Genomic DNA, 20,501 nt, shown 5'->3' with positions numbered 1-20,501 from the left:
TTAGCTAAAGTAAATTATCGCAGAGATAGTGTTCTCACTCTATCATGCTACTGCCTTCTCGTTTGCGCTAGAAGGAATATTCGATGCATATTTCATGATTCAGATTTAAATGGGCTCTTCGGCGATCTTTAAATATTCAAAACAATAAATAAAACATAAAGGATAACATTTAAATCCCTCCATCATAAGTCGCATGTTGTTTACAAATTTATCTACCTCAGAAAAACAGGGGTCAATAGATCTGTATTAAACGATTTAGTTTGTTACCGTGAATCGTTTCGTTCAACATTCATCTTGAGTACGCGTACGCAAACAGATCAAAACCGTTGCTTAATGCTTCGAATGTTTACACAATTCATTAGCATTGTACAACCAAAACGTTGTTTGCGTTTGCTGGTGAACTAAAACATTCACAGAGACAAATAAGCATGTGAAAATGCGTTTATTCTTGACGTAAACATGTTTTCCTTGATTTTTGCATTCACTAGTTCGGCAAGTACCACCTGCACGTGCCACTTGCATTCAGATCAAAGTTTTGCATTGCTCGTTAGCAGAATGGAACATGCTATACAAATACAATTTTCATACAGTTACTTTCCCAGCTGCATATTCATATTGGATTTGCTAAAACGCTATTCAAATAAGCAGTCATGCTACATTTCCATATCGAAACGATATCTACCTAACAGAGGATTGGCAAAATTAAAAACAACTTTATTCCACAATCCAACACACATGGCAACCTTAAAGTTGTGATTATTCGTGACCTTGTCGAGCAACATTCGCCTCAAATGCCACGCTGACTGTACCACTCGCGAAATAGTCAACAAAATACCAGTCCATCCTTGCCGATTCCAGATTCATCCGACGATCGGTTCGGCCAAAAAGTGGCCAAAGCAAACCACCCAAAACCGAAACAGTTTCATCACCAGAGCAAAAACAAACTCGTAAACACGCGCTCGACGATCGCGGTTCGATGATCTAATTCAAGGAGTTGGCTGCGTCGACTTCGACCAGCTGTCGAATCATTTGTATGCAAAATCGGAAACCTGATTGAACACTGTTCGATGCCGGATGCATTTGATTTGTTTTTCTTTGCCATTTGCAAAATGTACATCTTTACGAATATTATACAATTTTATTTCGGCAACACAAACAAAATATGTATGCTTTACAGCACACGGAATGAAACACAATTGTTCAGATGTTTGTTACTTTTCATTCGTAAAGTCGATCACAATGCTTAATGCTTTATTTCGCCGCGCAACAACGCACCATCGTAAGAATTAAACGCTAATACTTTTCTTTATCGACCATAAAAGAAATACAACATTGTAACGCTTTTCTTAAATTTTCTTACCTAAGCACGATTGTATATGTTTAACCGTAGGTTCTTTGTCCAATTGTCTGGTCACTGTAAACTTATTGGCATTAAGGATGATGTCTCGAGTTCAGGCTTTTAAAACAATGTTTAATCAATAAATTTACCTACTAACCACTAGTTTGCTTTCACGTAAGTTACGCGCATAAATAAATCGCATGCCAAAATCTTTTCTCACTGATCCAACCCCTTATGTGATGCAACGGGTTTTGCATTGGTCATGGAAACTTTTTGCCGTTTGCTTGTCGCGCTAAGGAGTGGGGCATTATAATAAAATCATTAAAAAATGAAACACAGTTTGGAAATAAAATAAACGTGTTTCTCAAAGGCACCTTCAGGTATTCGCTTGTTGTGCTGATGAAAAAGGCCCCTTGTAACTGCTTTAAAAAAAAATTTTATACCGCTAAATCGTTCCACTTGATCACAACTTTCAATTGTGGCAATGCAAATGAACACTTTACACTATTATCCTACTGAGAGTACTACTATTTGTGACTTCTCAGGTGAAAATACCGCTTGCATTGAAGGTGGAATATTTTTCCCTCCCACAGACACGCAGAAAGCACCATAAAAGGCACAGAAAATGGTCAAATATTCCCTTTAAAGCGCTACCTGTTCAACATTTTCGTTTGTTCGTTCGTCTTCCTTAGTTCTAACTGTACAATACGTTTACAACACAAAACGGTGTAGCACTATTCGTATCTAAGTCTCACACCTCTGAACACCAAAGGGTATTTCGGGTTTTCACATTGCAGTTTCCAGTGGCTGCGAGTAGCTGCGGCTGTCGTAGCTAAGCATTGGTGGAGCCGCACTTCCATCGTCAAAGTTTGTCTCCAGCAGGGCTTCCGATTTCGAGCGCGCATAGTTTGCCCTTGACGACGAGCTGGAAGGCAGCGTCATCGTGGCGTCCGTTGTCGGCGAATGCTCCTCGGACGACTCGTAAACTGTCTTGGGCCGCGGTTGGCTATCGCTGCGGGGTGGTGGCAGTATTGAGTCCCTCTCCCGCCCCGGTGTGGCGTACTTCTTCACAGCCTTGATGTACGAGTCGGGTCGGCGCATCTGCTCCGGTTCGGGTGGTGGTGCTGGTCGACGCACCTGTATCGAAGGCTGCTGATACACGTGACTCTGGGGAGGTGGTAGTACCGGTAGGGCCGGTCTTGGTGGTGCTGCTCTCTGAGCACCGCCGTAGGAAGAGCCTCCGTTGGTCACACCGGATAGCGATTCCGTTTGGCTGGTTCGCGCCGGTTGAAAACTGCTGTGACTTATCGAAGCCGACGGTGGCTCGTACTCTGGTAGGTGTTGTTTGAGCTCGTGCAGGAAGGACAGCTTGTCCTGCACACGTATCGGAAGCGTGCTCGAGTTACCGTAGTAATCCGAGCCGGTTTCCTCGAGATCTTCACCCCCGCCAGGTGCGTGTATGATCGGCGTGTCCTCGTTGATGGCAGTGCTGATTGAGTTATTGCGCGTCACCCCCGAGTACGTCGTGGACGTATCGCGGAAGCCTTCGTTACGGAACGCCAGCTCCAGTGCGATGCTACCCCCGTGGTTACTGTACTCGGGCAAACCGTACACTTTCGTCTTCACCGGACTGGCCTCGGTTGCGCTCTGCACGTACTCCGACGCGGCACCATTACTTTCGCTGTACCCGAGTTGACTTTTAAGCTGTTCGGCGTACTCGTTGCTGTACTGTTGTTTCTGCTTGTGATCGTACATATCGTAACTCGTTTCGGTGCTCAGGACGCTCTTGTCGACGGATTCTATCGATCCGTTCGACGCCATTCGCTTATAGTCGTTCGTAGTGGCCGTTCGCAGTGTATCCGTGGAACGTGAAATTGCCTGAAAAAGTGAAACAACATATTTTAAAATTGGAAAATAAAAATGTATAAAAAGTGTAAAATCTATCAACAACAGGCATCACAAGCGCAACAAGAGAAAAACGCACGTTCACGTAGCAAAACCACAAACAAGTCCAAACTAACCATCGGAACAAACAAACACTTACGACAATCTTTAAACATCTGTTGGCTGAATTATTTCCTTTAATATTGAGAAAATGCAAAAAAAATATCAACAAAAGTTACACACTTTCATAGAAACTTTGCATAGAGGAACACGTTGAACAGCTTTCATCGCTTCGGAACAATGTTGCTTTATGGAAATCACTTTTTGAAAGCGTTTCAATTCGTTTGAAAAAAACCTCCTCCTTCTTTTTGGAACGTTTTGCAACGAACAACGACCGATCGACCGATACTTACATAATTTCTTCTGCGAAGCGATCCTTGATCGATACTGTTCAAACTGCGCATACTCTGGCGAATGCTGTTGCGTCGTTGCAACCGTTGATCCTGCCGATAGCGAGATTTGGCGCACCAGCACACACACACTATGCAAATCAGGACAACAACCAGGGCCAGTGCTACGATGATACCGATCACCTCAATGCTCGCCGTCCAATGGAGTGGATCAATTTCAACCTGCAAGCGGTAAGTGGTGATGGAAATAAGTAATCCTTTCCGGAAGAGAGTAGTTAAATGTCTTCCGACCTACCTTCGGATCTATTTCACACAAAAACGCATGCCGATTGTGGCATTCTTCCACCTCAACGTTTTGATACAGGAACGACGTGCACCGATCGATGTAGTTGGCATCCTGCACCCAAACGCGTTCGTAGCTCCTCAGATACCGGGACTGCTGCTCGATGAACGTGTACAGTGCGTTCGCATCGCCGTGGATGAACGGCAGTGAAGCGTTGTCCGAACGACAGAAGTCACGCGCCTCCCGGAAGCTCATCGGTGCGCCGACGTACATGTAGCAGGTGTCGATCAGCAGTGTCCAACCGGGCGGACATTTCCCATCCAGCACCGTCAGGTTGTTCATGTGCAGTGGGAGAAAGGAAACTTCCAGCAGCTGCGGATCGTCGAAACGATCGCGAATACGCGAGCTCACGGCCAGCGTTTCGTTGTAGCTCCAGTAGTTGTGGCGGGCGTCGATTTTTGTCTTCCACACGTCCAGGGTGCTGTTTTGGAGGAGGAGGAAGAGGAGGATGAAAATCAAAACGGAGCGATATTAGGGAAGCGCATGCTCTAGGGTTTCCCTGAGCGTATCTATACAACAACGGAACCATAATAAGCGAACCATCACCGATTGCGTTTAATAATTTGTGAATTGGCTTCACCTACCTATTCCAGTACTGGAAATCGATTCTGCCAGGGCGTAATAAATGTTGGCACATTCATACAGCGACCCAGGGTGGCGCGGTTGTGTGTGTGTTTCGAATATTTGTTGTGGAGGAGTAATAAGAGAAATAAAATACATACAAATAACATGCAAATTTGGCCAAACAATCAACACGTACATATTTTATACACTTTTGAACCCAAAAACGAAATAAATAAAAGTGACGGTAGAAAATTTTCCCTTTCGACTTACTACTCCGTTGCATTCTTTCGGTTAGTAGGAATATTTTAGACGAGCTACTAAAGAGAATAAAAATAACATCTACAAACCCGACCCACAGGTACTTACATCGAACGGTTGACGGTAATGATTTCATAGTCGTTGTCGGGATTGGCAAAAATATTATCGATATAATGCTGCCCGGCCGTACCGGCGACGATGGTAGCTCGACCTTCCCAATCCGTTGCAACGTTGCTACAAAGAAAACACATATTCAATTATGGCCAATACTGGAGGCAATGAATAAAAACCATCCACACTCGCCATCCACTTACTCGTAGAATCCATTGTGTGTTGTTGTTTGATAGATCGGTAGCCGTACCCGATCGAAACCGGACACCTGCACGATTCGCTGGCCTCGGTTACGGTGCACATAGTTGTAGGTAAAGTTGGAAACAACCTGCCGCAGGACGACCACATCCCGGAAAGTGGCACGGTTCTGGGTGATGTAATTGTTGTGCATGATCACCTCCTGGTACGGGGAAGACTGGCGTCCTTCGACGTAAATCGCGGGCCGATTGCGATTGCGTACGAACAGATTGTGGTGAATCCATCCACGGAGCGATGTAGCAGAACCACGGGAGTCCGCCCGAATCGAGAGACCTCCTTGGTTGGCCTCGATGAGATTATTCTAAAGACAAACAAACGTTGTTAGACAAACCGAAAGCGCATGACGTTTTGTTTTAAACCTTACCCTAAAATGCAACGATTGCATATTCTGCACATCGATTCGAAGCGCCGACTCGCAGGAGGAGAAATTCCCGTACAGCTGCCGACAGTTTTGCACGATGCGGTTCCTCTCCAGCGTCAGTATCGGGGATACCTCCCCGACCGAGGTGTATTGCAGCGCTCCCCCAACACATCCCATAATCTCCGTGTTCGATATATTGTGCTGTGCATCCCGGTCTATACAAGGAAAAAGAAACGCTTTTAGTAGACCTGAGAAGAAACGATAGCTTTACAAAAAAACTTACTAAATCCAATCGCCGAGATGGGCAATGTGACAACCTCGGCAATGAAACCGTGCCTAGCCGGAGCGCCACTAGCAATCAACCTCACACTGAGCGCCGGCTCGATCGTACGGAACAACCGTTTCTGATTGTCCGAGTCGGCATCGACCGTACCGATGACGCGTGCCGAAATGTTATAGATGTCACCGTCCAACAGCTGAATCATGTCCCGCCGCCCGTACTCCTTCGAGTGATTGAACAGGTTCGACTGCAGCAGCCGGAATCCGAGCGGTTTCACGCGGTACGCGCTCTTGAAAATCTTCACACAGTTGACCGGATTGTTGTCGTACTTGTAGTACACGAGGACACGCTCCTCCAGCGTGATCTCCTTGTTCGTGTCGCAGATGTCGATCATCGAAAACAGATTGTACGGCAGATCGAGATCTTTCAGCGGGGTGTAGCTCGATTCGTCGCTTTCGCGACCTTCGCCGGTCAGCGAGATCGCATTGATGCCCTGTCCGAGCGTGCGCAAAATCTGCAGATGGTTCAGATGGATTGCATTCGTCGGCGAGATCAGATTAACACCATGGTGCGCACTATCCCTGATCGTCACCGAGCTGATGGTGGGGGTTTTGGCGATCGTTTGGATCGCCGGAGATTTTTCCCCGTGCAACATGCCCGCTCGGTCGATGCGCACAAAGTCCATTATGCTCTGCTGTGGACGCGTGCTCGAATGCGTCACGGTATCGTGCAGTCGGTCCTCGTAGATACTGGCCTCAAAGTCCGGATTGGCGAAGCGTACACCGCCCCAGTAATTGCGCCGGTCCGGCTCTCCGTTGCAGCTGATGAACACGAACTCCGAGTCCCACTGGCACTCGTGTCTCCGCCCGTACAGCTGACCGTTCAAACGCTCCGGACACTCCTCCAACCGCAGCTCGTCCCCGTGACACTCCATCGGTTCGACCCAGCTCCAGATGCGCGTCAGCGAGTTTGTGTGAAACTCAATCCGACGATCGTGCCCGAAGAAAACGTCCAACGGATCGTATCCAAGCTCGCGGCAGACAACCTGCGCGTTGCGCTCCGTAAACCGTCGATCGCAAATCGGTATCCACTGCAGTGTCGTGTGGTTGTAGTACTCGAGGAAACCTTCCCGCGCCCGCTCGTTCTCGCCGTCCCCTTGGGTACAGTTCCGAGTCGTACACAGGCGGATCGAATCGTAGTTGACCATGTTCTCCAGCGACCGCTCCACACGATTCAACGCCTCGGAAGCACTCGCCATCGGCCTCATTACCACCAGCGCGTCGCTGGTTCCTCGCGCGACCAGCGTCCCGAGCACCAAAATGCCCACATTTGGCGCGAACTCCATCACCACGCCCGGCTGGATGCTTAACGTAACCCCCGGCATGACGGTAATGTCCGCGCGTATCACGTACGGTGCCTCCCGCCGGAAGATTTCCAAGTTCTCCTGTATACGTCCACCCAGGGCAGCTAGATCGACCGGTGGACTTGATCCTTCGCGTCCCGAAATACTGCCATCGATCATATCCTCGACCAGATACGGCCGATAAAGCGCCTCGGCGTGATTGTTCCAATCGTCAAAGTCGAAAATACGCTTCCGGATGTGCAGCTCGTCGCTGCTTCCCCACCAGTTCTCGCGTGCGTCCAAATAGTTACGCAACCGGGCCGATTTCACACCCGCAATCAGATCGTAATCTTGCTGATTGTTGGAAATAACGTTCCGATGAATCTGGACCTTCTGCACACCGCCGAACCCGATCACACACGTCGGATCGTTCGCGTTACTACGCTCGCCCCGGATGAAGTTACGCATCGAGGAGCGCGTGTCCTTCAGCTCCTCGTTGCTTTCGATCTGATTGAAAGCCAGCATGGCCGGAATTTCGCCCAGTATCTCGCTCTGACTGTCCGACCGGAACTCCACCATGTAACTACCGTAGTTGCGCGTGATCCGATTGTTGTCGATGCGCATCTTCTTCTCCATGCCTCGGAACCCTATCAGACCCTGCGCGCACACGTTTTCGGTGAAAATGTTCGACGAAATGTTGATCGCCGCGTAGTGTCCGTCGATCAGGATGCCAAACTTCCTGTTTCGAGCCCACGTATCGTTGCCGAGGAACACCGAGTGGGTGAAGTTTTCGTTGTACTGCCACACGTACGGAAGGCTCAGCTCCAAGCCTCCGTTCGAGTTGCTTTCCACCGTCGTGTCTTGCAGGACGTAGTGGAACAAGTTGTTCGATGACCTAAGATCTTTCGAAAACTGCCGCACACCCCGTCCATTGTCCCGGATGAGACTGTTGTTGATGTGGATCGTAACCTCCGAGATGTTGCTCACGTGCACATCCCAAAACGGAGAGTGTATGAACAGTGCCTCCTCGCGGTTGTGGCTTATCTCGCAGTTGACCAGTTTAATCGATTCGTTTGCCTTCCGCAGGTACAGCTCGCTCGATTCGCCCAAGTAGCGGTTGTAGTACGTCCCGGTGATTCCACGGAAGTTCCGCTGAATTTTGGTGGACGTGACGTGAAGCGTCGGTACCGGTCCACGCACGATTCGGTTGTACATGTTCTGTATGGGAGCTTGGATCGATCGTAGCACCAGAACCGCCCCACCGAGTGCACCCGCACCACTGCGATATTGCAAGATCGCTCCGTAGCTGCTCGTTGTCAGGGGAAACACGGAAAGATCACGCTTTACCTGCCAAACATCCGACTCCGTACTTCCGGTCAGCGAATCGTACACCCAGATATCTTCCGTGGAACGATTTTCTATCGGGTTCAACAGCTGAATTCCAATCACGTACCCTGGCTGGCATTGGATTATAACCTTCTGCTCCACTGGATCGCTCCGGACGGGCGTCGTTATGATGTGCTTTATCTGCCACTGATCGATGTCGATGTTGGCGACGCGGCTGTCGGGAAGCATGATCGGCCGGTAGTCTGAGTCGTCCACGTTGAAATCCGGAACCATGTTGAACCAACCCGTTATTTCACGCTGCTCAAGCGAAGAAACCACCTGATCGTGGTTGATGCCCGATCCACGGTTGTCCTTCACGATACTTCCTTGCACCTTCAAGCCCAGCTGCTTAATGCTGATTCCGTTGCCCCGATTCCCGGCGAACTCCGAGTTTTTCACGTTGTTCACCGACGACCCGGCGTAGATGTCCGAGTAGATGATGCCCAGCCCATCGTGCAGGTTCTCCACCACCCGCACACTGTCCAGGTTGTGGCGGGCGAAATCCATCTGCAACGCCGGCTTGAACGTGTTCGTTACGTAATCAAACAGGCCGGCCTTTTCGATCGTCACGTACTGCAGATCGGCCCGTTCGGCAAGCACCCCAAAGCGCAGTCCCGCCCAAGCTCCCTCGTAGCACCGGACACCGACGTCGTTCTCGTGTCCGCAGGAATTTTGAAAATCTCCCTGAGAGGCTCGTTCCGCCCGGCACTTCGTGATGTCGATATCGTGCTCGGTACAGCGAACGTTCGAAAGAAGCACGTCCTCTGTGGTGCCAGCCCCCGGGACCTCGGACCGTTGCAAGCGCCAATCCATCGGGTTCAGTGCCAACCCAAGCTGATGACAAACCAGCGCCGCATTGGTGATGGTCCAACCGTAATCACACACCGTACCCCAAACACCCTCCGTGTACACCTGCAGCCGACCCTCGTGGTCGTTCGCACCACCGACGAGTCGGACCGGGATCTTCGGAATTTGCGGCTCATGAGGAGCCTTCTCCACGATCGATTCCGTTTCGATGTCCATCGCAAAGTCGGGATCCTCGACGATCGCTTCGGTGGTATCGTTCTCGAGCATAACCGCTTCCCGCTTCAGCGTGAACAGAATATCGTCCGGGGCGCGTCCCCGCGCCTCCAGCTTCCCGGTCACCATCATCCCAACGCTGGGTGCGAAGTTAAGGATAACACCCGAGTTCAGGATCAACTTTCCTCCCGGGCGCACGTTAATGTCCCGCTCGACCGTGTAGCTACCCGCCGGAAGGATCTCCTGTCCATCCACTTCGCCACCGATGCGCTCGCTGCCCTCCTTGTGGAAGAACGGCACAAACTTCTGATACTGCGCGATCGTTTGCGTGCCCGGGTTCGAGTGATGCAGCAGGTACGGGAAGTACTCGATCTTCGCCAGATCGAACCGATCCTTGCGATGGAACAGTCGGTCGTAGATTTTCTCCTCGTCCTGATTGCCGAGCCAGTTGTACGTGACGTTCAGTGCCTTGCTCTGGTCGGACAGTTGCGAACCAACTTCATACCGCGACTCTTGGTTGGAGATGATGTTCCGGAACACGTCGACATTGTTCGACGAGATCACAACCGGTGCGGCAACACGCGACCGTGGATTCAACCGACCTTCGCCACCGAGTCCTTCACCTTCGTCCTCGAGCGGCCCGAACGCTTCCTTGATTCGATTCCCTTTCACAAAGTTCCTGGTAAAAAGCATCGACTGCGTTTTGCTATCCGTGTTCGGCGAGAGACCCAGCGAGGCCACATAAATTCCCTCGTTGTTCATGAAGTGGTTGTGCTGCACGATCATCCGCACGGGCAACGGTCGGAACTCCTCCAACGGTTTGTTGCGGGTCAACAACGCTCCGTAGTACCCGCGGGAGAAGTGATTATGCTCGATCCGTCCGTCAAGATTGAGTATCGGACTGATGACGATCCCGATTCGCCGCGAGTGCTCGAAACTGTTGTGTCCGATCTGTAACCGAAGTCGACGTTGGTCACGCGTCTCGAACCAGCACGATTGTATGTCCACCGCGTCACTCGTGCTATCGTTGAACAGGTTTCCGGTAACGTTGACCCACGAGTCCCCGCAGAAGTTCCCGTGCAGTACTCCGATTTCGAGATTCTTTACGAAGTTCGAGTACTCGATCGTAGTGGTTTGGTTGAACTCGAGGAACTCCCGACGATCCTTCGTCGTCTGGTTAAGCCAAACGGCAAACCCGTAGCCCCGGTTGGAGTCGATGGAGCTACGGGACACATTCCTATTTCCACCGAAGTACGTTATGTTGATACCGTCGCCCTGGTTGAAGTTTATCCTCGATTGTGTCACGTTCACATCCCCAGCACCGCTTGTCACGTGCAGTCCAGCCGCGTGTCGATTGTTGGCGATCGTGGTCTCGTGCACGTGCACCTGCGATCGGAGGTTGTCCACCGCGATCCCCCGGCCACCATTGTCCACGACCGTGCTCTGGGTGACGTTCAGATCGAACGCCTTCGTGATGCCCGACGTCACGCGGAAGTGCGCCAACACGGCGGACCGTGCCTCGGCACGCAGCTTGATATAGAGCTTCTCCCGCGTGCTGGTGAGGGTCTGCGGTCGGGTGAAGTTGCGCACGTCCCACGTCGCCAGCAGCCGATCGTTCTCCGACATCCCGTCGTACACGGAAAGCTGTGCCGTCTCGTTCCGGGCCACCTCGAAGTACACAAAGTGCATCGTCAGGACGTACCCGAAGGCCGTTTCAAACGATCGGGCACACTCCTTCGGTGACAGCGCGAACGACGACTGCTCGAAGGACAGCTGCAGCGGGTAGATCTGCCAGGCCGTCGAGGTGAGGGTGCAAAAGTCGAACACCTTGCTCCGGTCGGTTCGCTCGTCCGCGCGCAGATCGTGTCCGACGTAGCGGATCCCATCGGCCCCGTTCTCGCTCACCGTAACCCCCTCCAGGTGGGCCGCACCGTAGCTGGAGTTCATAAAAATTCCAAACCCGCGACTCCTTCGGACGACCACGTTGCGAAAGCTGAACGCGGCGTCGTGCCGCGTCACGTTGATGCCGGTGTACGACGAATGGTCGACCGTCACGTAGTCCAGCACGGGTGGAACTCCCAGCACCGCGATGGCCGCCTCGGCCGATCCACCGCGCCCCGTTCCGGCCCGCACTATATCGACGTACCTCAGCTGGGACAACGATATCGAGTCGTACAGCACGTGGTTGTACGACAGCGTCTCCTTGCTTTCGGCATTCTCGAACCTCAGCCCGCGCCAGTGGGGCGTCACCTGGTCGAACAGCGGCAAACACTGCACCCCGATGTCGCTGTGGTAGTCGCACACACCCGATCCGACCTGCTTCGAGCTCCAGGCGCAATCGAACAGCGAACCCTCCGTCCCCAGGCAGCGCGGTTCCTCGTACAGCAGCCGGGGCTCGTAGTTCTGCAGCCGATCCATCCAGTTCCAAAACCGGCCACCCTTGTAGCCCATCTGCCGGCAGGTTGTTTCGTAGTCAGCGATCGTCCAGCTAGAACCGTGGAAAGCATTCCAAAAGTTAGCCAAATGGTTCGTGCACCTTGGTTGAAGGTTGGCATACTTACTTCTTCGAGTTGGAACAAACCGAACGCCACTTGCCATGGTTGAGGAGTTGCAGACGCCCGGCCAGCGGATTCGGACCGTCCACCAAGCGGGCACCGGCTTCTCGAGGATCGGAAGGGATGTCATTGTATCCAGTATTTGGAAGCGTGGTTAAAGTGATTTTATTCTCCGCATTTCCCTGTTGAAAATAGAAAAAAAAACTTAGTATCAATTAAACCAAATAGAGTTTATTATACTATCAATGTTTCATCTAACCCAAATGCATACTAAATTGCAAACCGAACATAAACAATAGCTTCCGTTTGCATTGTAAATGCGACATGATTTATGCTCATGTGCCTCTCTTTTCATTTTTTACCAGACCTTTCAACTTCAATGCCATTAATTTTTTCCTTCTCTTTTTTTCCTATGACTCACTTCCAATTTTTTTTTTTTTCGCACGCGCATTGAAATTGCACCAGCCTTCTTCGACGCAAAACACATCATTACGCGGGTTCGGGTGGCGGTGGTTGCGTAATAAAAAAACGGCAATTAAAATGCGCCGCCGTTTGCGAAGGAAAACCCCCCCGTTGTTTAGTAAACATCGGACATCGTCGAGGGGTGGGGGGCCGTTTAAAAAGGCGGTTCTTGCGCCAACACCCTTGCACTACCGGCTTGAGAAAGAAAACAGGTTGGTCAGTAAAACAAACGGAACTTCACTTGAAAGTCGTGACGGCAAAAGTGGATAAAATGTACCGGACCGTTTATGGCCAAATTGTTTCTTATTGTAGATGAAAAGGACCATAAATAATCCAGAAAAATTTAAAAAAATATACAAAAAGTATTAAAATAAAACCAAGTAAACATTACATTCACCCATTTCTATTAAACGTGACAAGTGAGATAAACTTGCATTTTAAAATAAATTTAACACTATCAGTAGATGAAAAAGGTAGTAATTTAAAACATTCTCATAGTTAAGCTATCAAACCGAAAGAAGTCCGGAAAGAAAGTCGAGAAACACGATGCCACCCGCCCTTGTAGTGGTACACATTTATCTTGTATGCGGCATTTTTTTCCTCCAAGGTGCAACGTTTGTTTTGCGTGTCTCGCATATTTTCTCCAGGTCACTTTTATGTTTCCCTCCAACGCCCGACCCCTTTTCCTCCCGTTGCCAATCTGAATCAACTTTTCACACGCGTTCGCGAAGGGTTTCCGAGAGTGAGGCAAATGCGAGCGCACGATGGCGCAAGGAAAAACAAGTGAAAATGCAATAGACGACGGGGTGTGGGGGACATTCCAACAATTCTATTACTACCACCCTTCGCCAACAACGGCGTCGCTCGGGAGGCAACGCGATGGGGGTGCCGCCGATCCGACAGCCATTGCGTTTGTTAATGTAGGTCAGTGGAGAACGATGTAAACCGATACCATAAACGTATCGTCGGCACGATGTTCCCCCTTAAATTGTTGACTGAGATTTTACTTCAACTCATTTTTATATTTTTTTTGCTACATCATAATGCTCTGATCATGAACTGGGCACAAAAAAAGGCAACAGGCAACCCGGAAAGATGAGGCAAATTGCACGCCGGGAACCACCACTTCCCACCAAACCAATTGGGTAACTGTTTTTTGGGAAATAATTTTCTGCTTTACCGCTAAGCGAACCGTGGGTCAAGTGGTGGAGGCAAGCATAAACCTGGCCACCGGAGTGCCCCAAACGCGGTTAAATTGCACTATCGCTCAACTGGTTGGAAAATCGGAGCCCAATTGAATACACACAACATGTTTACAACCAAAAAAAACCAAGAAAAGGGTAAAAGAAAGTGTGCAATTGTTTTGCCTCAAACGATTTGCAACAGATGTTTTTTTTTAGATTATTTTTGACTAATGTATAAGAAAAAAAGCACGCTATCTTTTTTTTTGTGACTGGTCAACAAGCATAATAACATAGCAAATCCTATGTGAAGGAAATATTGGTAAGACGGGCCCCACTTGAAACAAACAATGTGATAAATTGTGGGATCATTTATCTGCGGGTGGGTGATAAATCCAATACCATAAATCAGAACCTTGATGTATCATCAGAAAAAGAAATTTGAACCCCATTATTTATAAGCAGCTTCGTGTTTTTCTCCTATTTCCATCTCGTTATGGATGCTATTTTTACTGTACCTTGAATTAAACGTATGTTCGTTGACTTGCAACCAACCATAAAAGGGCGCCAAACACAAGGTACAACAGGTGCCATATCCGGTGCAACTAGTATTTACGACATGGTGAGTTTATGCATGCAACAAAACCGGTTCTCAGTGCTGCAATTATGCTACCCATAATTCCACATACTGCCACCAACACTATGGTGCCTCTCATAAATGTGCATTCAACCATATGGCGCCAAAGAGATGGCTGCAAACGTTTGCACAGTTGCATTAGCAGTAGCATCTGTTAGAGTCGAGTGCATTTGAACGGTAGAGTTGAGAGGATGTGAAAACATGCGATTTAATTAACAACAACACATGTTTTGTGCTTGCAGAATGTATTCTTCTGTTGTAAATTTTTTAAAGATAATTTTTGTTAATATGCTTTCGAGAAGACCTCAACATTACAAACTTGTTAACTTTGATATTAATCGATTTTCATCAAATGCATTTAATGAACTCTGGTTTCCAACATTGCTAGTTCATATTTATATGCCAATTTTATATTTGGCAACTAATTATTATGAATTATTTTTCGCTTTGCGCTTGTATTTTCTAATTTAATTTCTAAAGTTGGTTAAAAATCTTGTTTGTTGTGTTTTAGTAAATCGACTATAGTTAGATACAGTGCGGGCTTGATTTCATATCGAAATTCTTGGTAAACAGGTGAGAAAGTTGACGGCATCATAATCTAAAAAATCATTTGCATCACAATAGCATCTAGAAACCTTCATATACTCCGTAAACAAATCTATTGCTTCTGAGAAACAGAAGATGATTCACCGACCGATAAAAAAACCTTATGCACCTTTTAAGGGCTTCGTGAAATAACATGTGCTTGAATTCCGTTGCATGGATCTCTCCAAAGCCTCCCCGATACGGTAGCAGCTTCAACGGGGACTATGATTCATTCTCGTCTCTGGTCGCGGATGACTAACACCGGATGACGATAATGATCGCGTGCGAGGTATTCCCTCCTACTAATGACTCCATTCACTATTTTATATTGATCATATAAAAAAAACGCCGGTATCGGGTGCACGGGAAATCAGCTGTCCCCGGTGGTCTCCATAAAAGAAAACTGGTCGCGTCGGGGCGAAAAACGGGCACCAGCACTTGTCAGACTATTGTCAATTTTCCGTCCGGATGATGATGTGTTTATGGTACGTCTGGCGCTGTGCGCCAAAACGGGAACCCACTGGGAGGTTCGCCAGTAACGCACCGGTGAGTATGGGCGTTGTTTTTCCATGCGCATTACCATCAAATGTTGTGACGATGCAGCAGCAGGTGAATAAACCCTGTCCACTTTTCTGCCCACCCCAAGAGGGGAGAGGATGCAATGGAAAACAATGGCAATGAGAGAAAATGGCAACCAACTCCCGTTGTGCAGCAAGGGTCCATCTGATGGCGAATTTTCATTCGAGTGTTTGCGGAAACATTCGGAAAACGGAATTCAAATGACAGACCATTTCCCCACGGAGAGCTTGGGTTGGGTTTTGTATTAATTAATGACTTTTGACCGCACCGCTTCACAACGCGTCCGTTCCGGAACAGTGCCAGAGAGAGGTTTAATTAGTTGATGATTTTATTGGATCACCAGGCGACCCCACCGTGACCCCGGACCCTACGCAGGGCTGCGTTAGCTAAAGAGTCGTTTCGTTTCGTTTTATTAACCCTTCAAACGCTGCTCCCCTTTTTGTGTGTCCATCGTAGAATCTGACCTCCGGATCCGATCCACGCACGCTCGAAGACATCTTCCCGCGGGATCTTTCCTTTCTGCCATGCCTTGTATTCCTGTGCCGCTCGGTACCATGGCAAGTATTGCAAAGGTCGGGGTTAATTGATTAACGACGCCCGCCAGCCGTTACGATCCCCATCATCAACAAGACGTACGACTCGCGAAGTGGAGCAGTTTATGAATGAAAGCATTGCTTCATGGGCCACGGAAGAAGCAAAGATCGCGTGGCCGCTTGACGAATCATCCGAGGCGAACGTTCGTTACTCAGGCGTGAAATGGCACGCTTACAATAAACAAAAAAAAATTGAAGGGACAAAAGTCCCACATTAAACATTCGGTAGGGCGGAATTGTACCAAGGAATGGTTTATGGCTTTATGAGAACTACGATCGTTAAAAAATTCATCAACAGTTTTGAGTTTCGATTTAAGACCAAGAAAAATGTATATTTTTGTTTCTCACATAAACAAGAACTATTTGCAAAAAATTTTACATTTTAAAACTAACGAAAAAATCCCACATCGGAGGGTAGAAAACGAAATCGTCGATTTCCTTTCCTTGCATAATAAAAATAACCATTTATCTTTCATTGCTCCGCCCTTTAAAGTAGGTATAACCAATGTGAAATTATTTGAAGCAAAATAAAAACACCGTTACCAAACCAGACCACGCAACTGAAAGTGAACGTAAATAGTTTCTCATCTTCTGAGCTCCGTCATCTTTCCTATCAAGCTGGGGTACTAACACGTGAGGCGTTAGTTCAGGGCGTGGAACATAATGATCGCCGAGCAGCGATCGCCAATGGATGGAACGAAGGTACGGCGATGGCGATGGTGGGAAAATTGGATCCAATTCACACCTTTTGAAGCCGTTTTTCCACACAATGGACATTTTTTGTTCCGTGAAAACCTATAAGCGGCATTTCTAGCTCAAAACCGCATATGTAACGAAGTTTCAATGAACGAAACGAACAACGGTTTTTCAATTTTAAGAGTATTAAAGAATGTTCCAAATTTATTTGCTAGTTCTATCTAATTAGTTCAAACCCAACCGATATCTTCTAGTGTCCAAAAGACAACACATTTCAGTGAGGATCGTTTTTGATCTTCCCAATTGACCCTCGGGGGTTAACCACGCGACACTTTAATCTAATAATCGGTGTGCTGGACAAACGCCTTGTTTTCCCCTTAAAGAAAATACATTGCCTGAAGACTTGCGCAGGAATTGGCTAGAGAATTCGTTTCGCAACCAAAGGTCCAACACGACGTGACCTGCAAATGATGTATGCTTCCGCAGCTCAGCCCATTTGCTGCTTCCAAACAACCTCGAACGCGATGTGGCTGATCTTCTTTTCTTAGCCGCCTTCTCTTGGCGATCACTTAAAGCTCCAGCTCCAGCAAACCCTATTACACCCGCACTCGCGATGCGCGCACTCTGCGGCTAATGAATTAATTTTATAATTTCAAATTTATCAGACCCGCGTGATCGTCTCTAGCCCGATCGTCGGCCAGTGCCCTCTCTTGGCTGGCAATTTGGTGGCCAATGGACCCATCCCACACCTCAGCCGAACTCCGCGCATGATGATCACGGTGTGTGAATAATTTCATGCTTTAGTTCACGCCGGAACGGAACTGAACCGAAGGAAAACTTCCCAATCCAAAGCCACCTGGAATCCTGAGCACGAAAGATCGTTCCACGTCATGAAAATCGTTCATGGAACGTTGCCCGAAACGATGGTCTCCACTGCAGCGTCGTTCAATGGCTCTTGCCGGGAGTTTCTTGAACGCTACCCCAAGCGAAACCGCGGAGAAGAACCGGAGAGGATATAAAATCTAGAAGGTGAATTTATTGGTACTGGAGTTCGAGAAAACGTGTGTTGTTGCATCTGAAAGAGATTGCGACGCGTGACGGAGTTGATTAACTACGCTAAGAAAATGGAGCAAAGTTGCTGGAGTATTCGTTTCTGGTCCACGTGACAGTGGAGGGACATTAAAAACAATTTATGCTGCATTTATCTTCTTTGTATTGCTGCGAGCCCTAAGTGAAACAAAACGCCAGGTGGTTTTTTTGCGATGGATACAACGGATATGATCTTCAAACAAGTATTGTCGATCTTTTTTAAAGGCGTATGATTTCATTAACAATATAGTTTTTTGTCAAAGGCATTGCTCTCTCTTGCTCTATTGATTATTCACGAAGTAAAATAAACAGCTTTGGAGTCACTTCTTTGGAAACAATCGTGTTACTCAAATCTAATTTTCTTATTGAGTAGAACGTTAAATACATAGAAAAGAAAATAACTCAAACTTATTAACGGGTTATTCAAATAACAAACATTGATGATCACTGATAACATTATGCTGTACGCGATACAAATTACGTTTGCATAATACATTGTGGACGTCAAATAATCCACCCCGGATCGAACTCTTTCTTCGGAAAGACTTATGCCTTTCCCGGAATCATAAGTCACACGTGAACCGGGTGCCATTTATTTGCCTACAACCTGTTTCGATGCTCGGCAAACATCGCACAACACAACCCTCCACAAGGCAAAAGCCCAAGAAGAAGGGCATTCTAGACCCCGGCCCTGCCTCAAAGATAAGTTCCGTCTGGGTGCACTCATCCTCGCCCTCGTGTGTCGTCATGGAACGGGGTTGTGATAAGCGGATTGAAACCCTGCCAGGGTGCGATAAGGCGCTCCGCGGAACACTCTCACTATCAGGGAACCCCGCGTGGAAAGGTAAACGAAACAGGTGGAATTATTAATCACACGTTGCTCAACGGGCGGACACGAACAAACACCATCGAACGGTGATAAGATAAGGGTTAAGGTAGTGGAGTAGCTGCCCTGGTTTTGGAACTTACCAATGCTACCACGGAACCGCGCACCGTAATGCCAACCATTGGGGCGAAGTGGATCGTCACGCCGGCCTCGATGATCAGGCGTGCCCTTCGCTCCACTTCCAGATCCGTCCGGAGCGAGTAAGGGCTCTCGGAAGCCCGCAGGACCTTCTCGCCCAGGACTACATCGCCACCGATCTCCGTGTACCGCTCACTGCCGGCCACTCCAGCACCCACACCACCACCACCATTTGTATCGCCATCGAACTGATAGTGTGAGTCACCGACGTTGCCTCCGTCGTCACCGGCCGCTCCGGAAACGATGTGATTGGTGATGATCTCCTTACTGCTTGGAGCTGGCACTTGCTCGAAATCTCGATCTGGATGGTGAAGCTCATCACCGAAATCGTCCACCTCTTCCCCTTGGCACTGAACGGTTCGGAACGCAACACAGCAAAGCACCAACACTGTGAACAGCAAGGACAACCACTTCCGGCTGCCAGCTTCCCGGGGAGACGGATCTTTTAGCCGATTCTTCCATTGCTTTACGGCCCGCGTATGGCGGCCATGGCTCACCATTTTGAAACTTCCTCAACTACACACACCACACTCTGACTCACACGCCCACTTCGTTTGATGAATTTTTTCTTCTCAGATTCACCTTGTTGTGACACTTGTTATATCGCTTGCCGTCACTGGTTTGGTAACACCCGTGTTAAGGAAACCAACTAGCACCGGGCACATTTCCTCCCATTTGGGATGACTCTTTCCCAGAGGCACACGACACCGAACCACACGCTACAACAAACAGGCACACACTACGCTGGTCTCCTCTATTTCCCCCAAACGGTGGGAGGTTGACGGTTCCGTCGCGGAATTCCGCGCCACTCCAACACTAGGGCTGCAAGCGCGCTTGCACGTACACCACCGAACCGGTGCTCGACGATCCGCTGGGAGGGAAGATAAATGAGAAACGGGGATTCGGCATTAGACTCGGCAGTCAGGTTGATAACAACGCCACCACACTGCACCGTGCCCAGATCGATAAAGCAGACAGTTCGCTGAAAAGCGCGTGATAAGTGCACGATAACGCGAGTAGAAACAAGGCCCATCGAAAGGCCCACTACACTCACAACGTCTCACGCGGGAGGGTTCCACGAATATACACGCGTCTCGTACTGATACGGCGAGCTGAGGCCGTTTGGATCAAACATCTTGGCGATCGCGCGAGCAACGAAACGAAAAGATGAAACCGGTTTTCCACTCGTCGGTCGCACGAGGAGGAAAGAAGGAAAAGTAGCGCGAGAGAAAAGTGAATGATGCTGGACTAAAAATGGTACGACGGCAGCACCCCTTTCCATCACCGGCTGCCGAAGGGGTAATAATGGTGATGTAATTTCGACACTTACTCCAACCGCCCTTTTCCCGATCGGAGGGAGTTTGTTTTCGCACGTGTTTACTTCACACGGAAACGGTCCGACGCGGCCCATGGGGCGTATGTAAAGAAAACAAAAGTGTTGTCGCTTTCGGTTCAGGCTGTTTTTAAGACAAATTTAAACAAACTAACAAGCGCAACTATTAAGGTAAGAGGTAGATCAACAACATATATTCTATCTCGAAAGA

At 48.6% G+C, this 20,501-nt stretch overlaps 1 protein-coding gene across 1 annotated transcript; it reads right to left on the bottom strand.

The window, feature by feature from the left end:
• Window positions 1-2,125: 2,125 nt before the first annotated feature.
• On the bottom strand, window positions 2,126-19,457 carry LOC131281098 (protein bark beetle). Its single transcript, XM_058310351.1, has 10 exons — window positions 18,903-19,457; window positions 12,118-12,293; window positions 5,812-12,044; window positions 5,532-5,743; window positions 5,113-5,468; window positions 4,907-5,032; window positions 4,561-4,584; window positions 3,929-4,397; window positions 3,637-3,855; window positions 2,126-3,217 (listed from the first exon to the last, which is right to left on the bottom strand). The coding sequence occupies exons 1-10, from the start codon at window positions 19,455-19,457 to the stop codon at window positions 2,126-2,128; spliced, it is 9,462 nt and encodes a 3,153-aa protein (XP_058166334.1).
• Between the last annotated feature and the right edge of the window lie 1,044 nt (window positions 19,458-20,501).

Source organism: Anopheles ziemanni, chromosome 2, assembly GCF_943734765.1.
Source record: "Anopheles ziemanni chromosome 2, idAnoZiCoDA_A2_x.2, whole genome shotgun sequence".
Lineage (NCBI taxonomy): Eukaryota > Metazoa > Arthropoda > Insecta > Diptera > Culicidae > Anopheles > Anopheles ziemanni.
This window is presented reverse-complemented; position numbering and strand designations above follow the sequence as displayed.

Bases quoted from the DNA above. Each gene is read 5' to 3' on its own strand.
- LOC131281098 (XM_058310351.1), bottom strand. From the start codon at position 19,457: ATGGTGAGCCATGGCCGCCATACGCGGGCCGTAAAGCAATGGAAGAAT. The intron at 12,045-12,117 runs GTAAGTATGCCA...CCACGGTTCTAG, and splicing joins GTTTGTTCCAACTCGAAGAA to CTGGACGATCGCTGACTACG. The intron at 5,469-5,531 runs GTAAGGTTTAAA...GTTTGTCTTTAG, and splicing joins TGCAATCGTTGCATTTTAGG to AATAATCTCATCGAGGCCAA.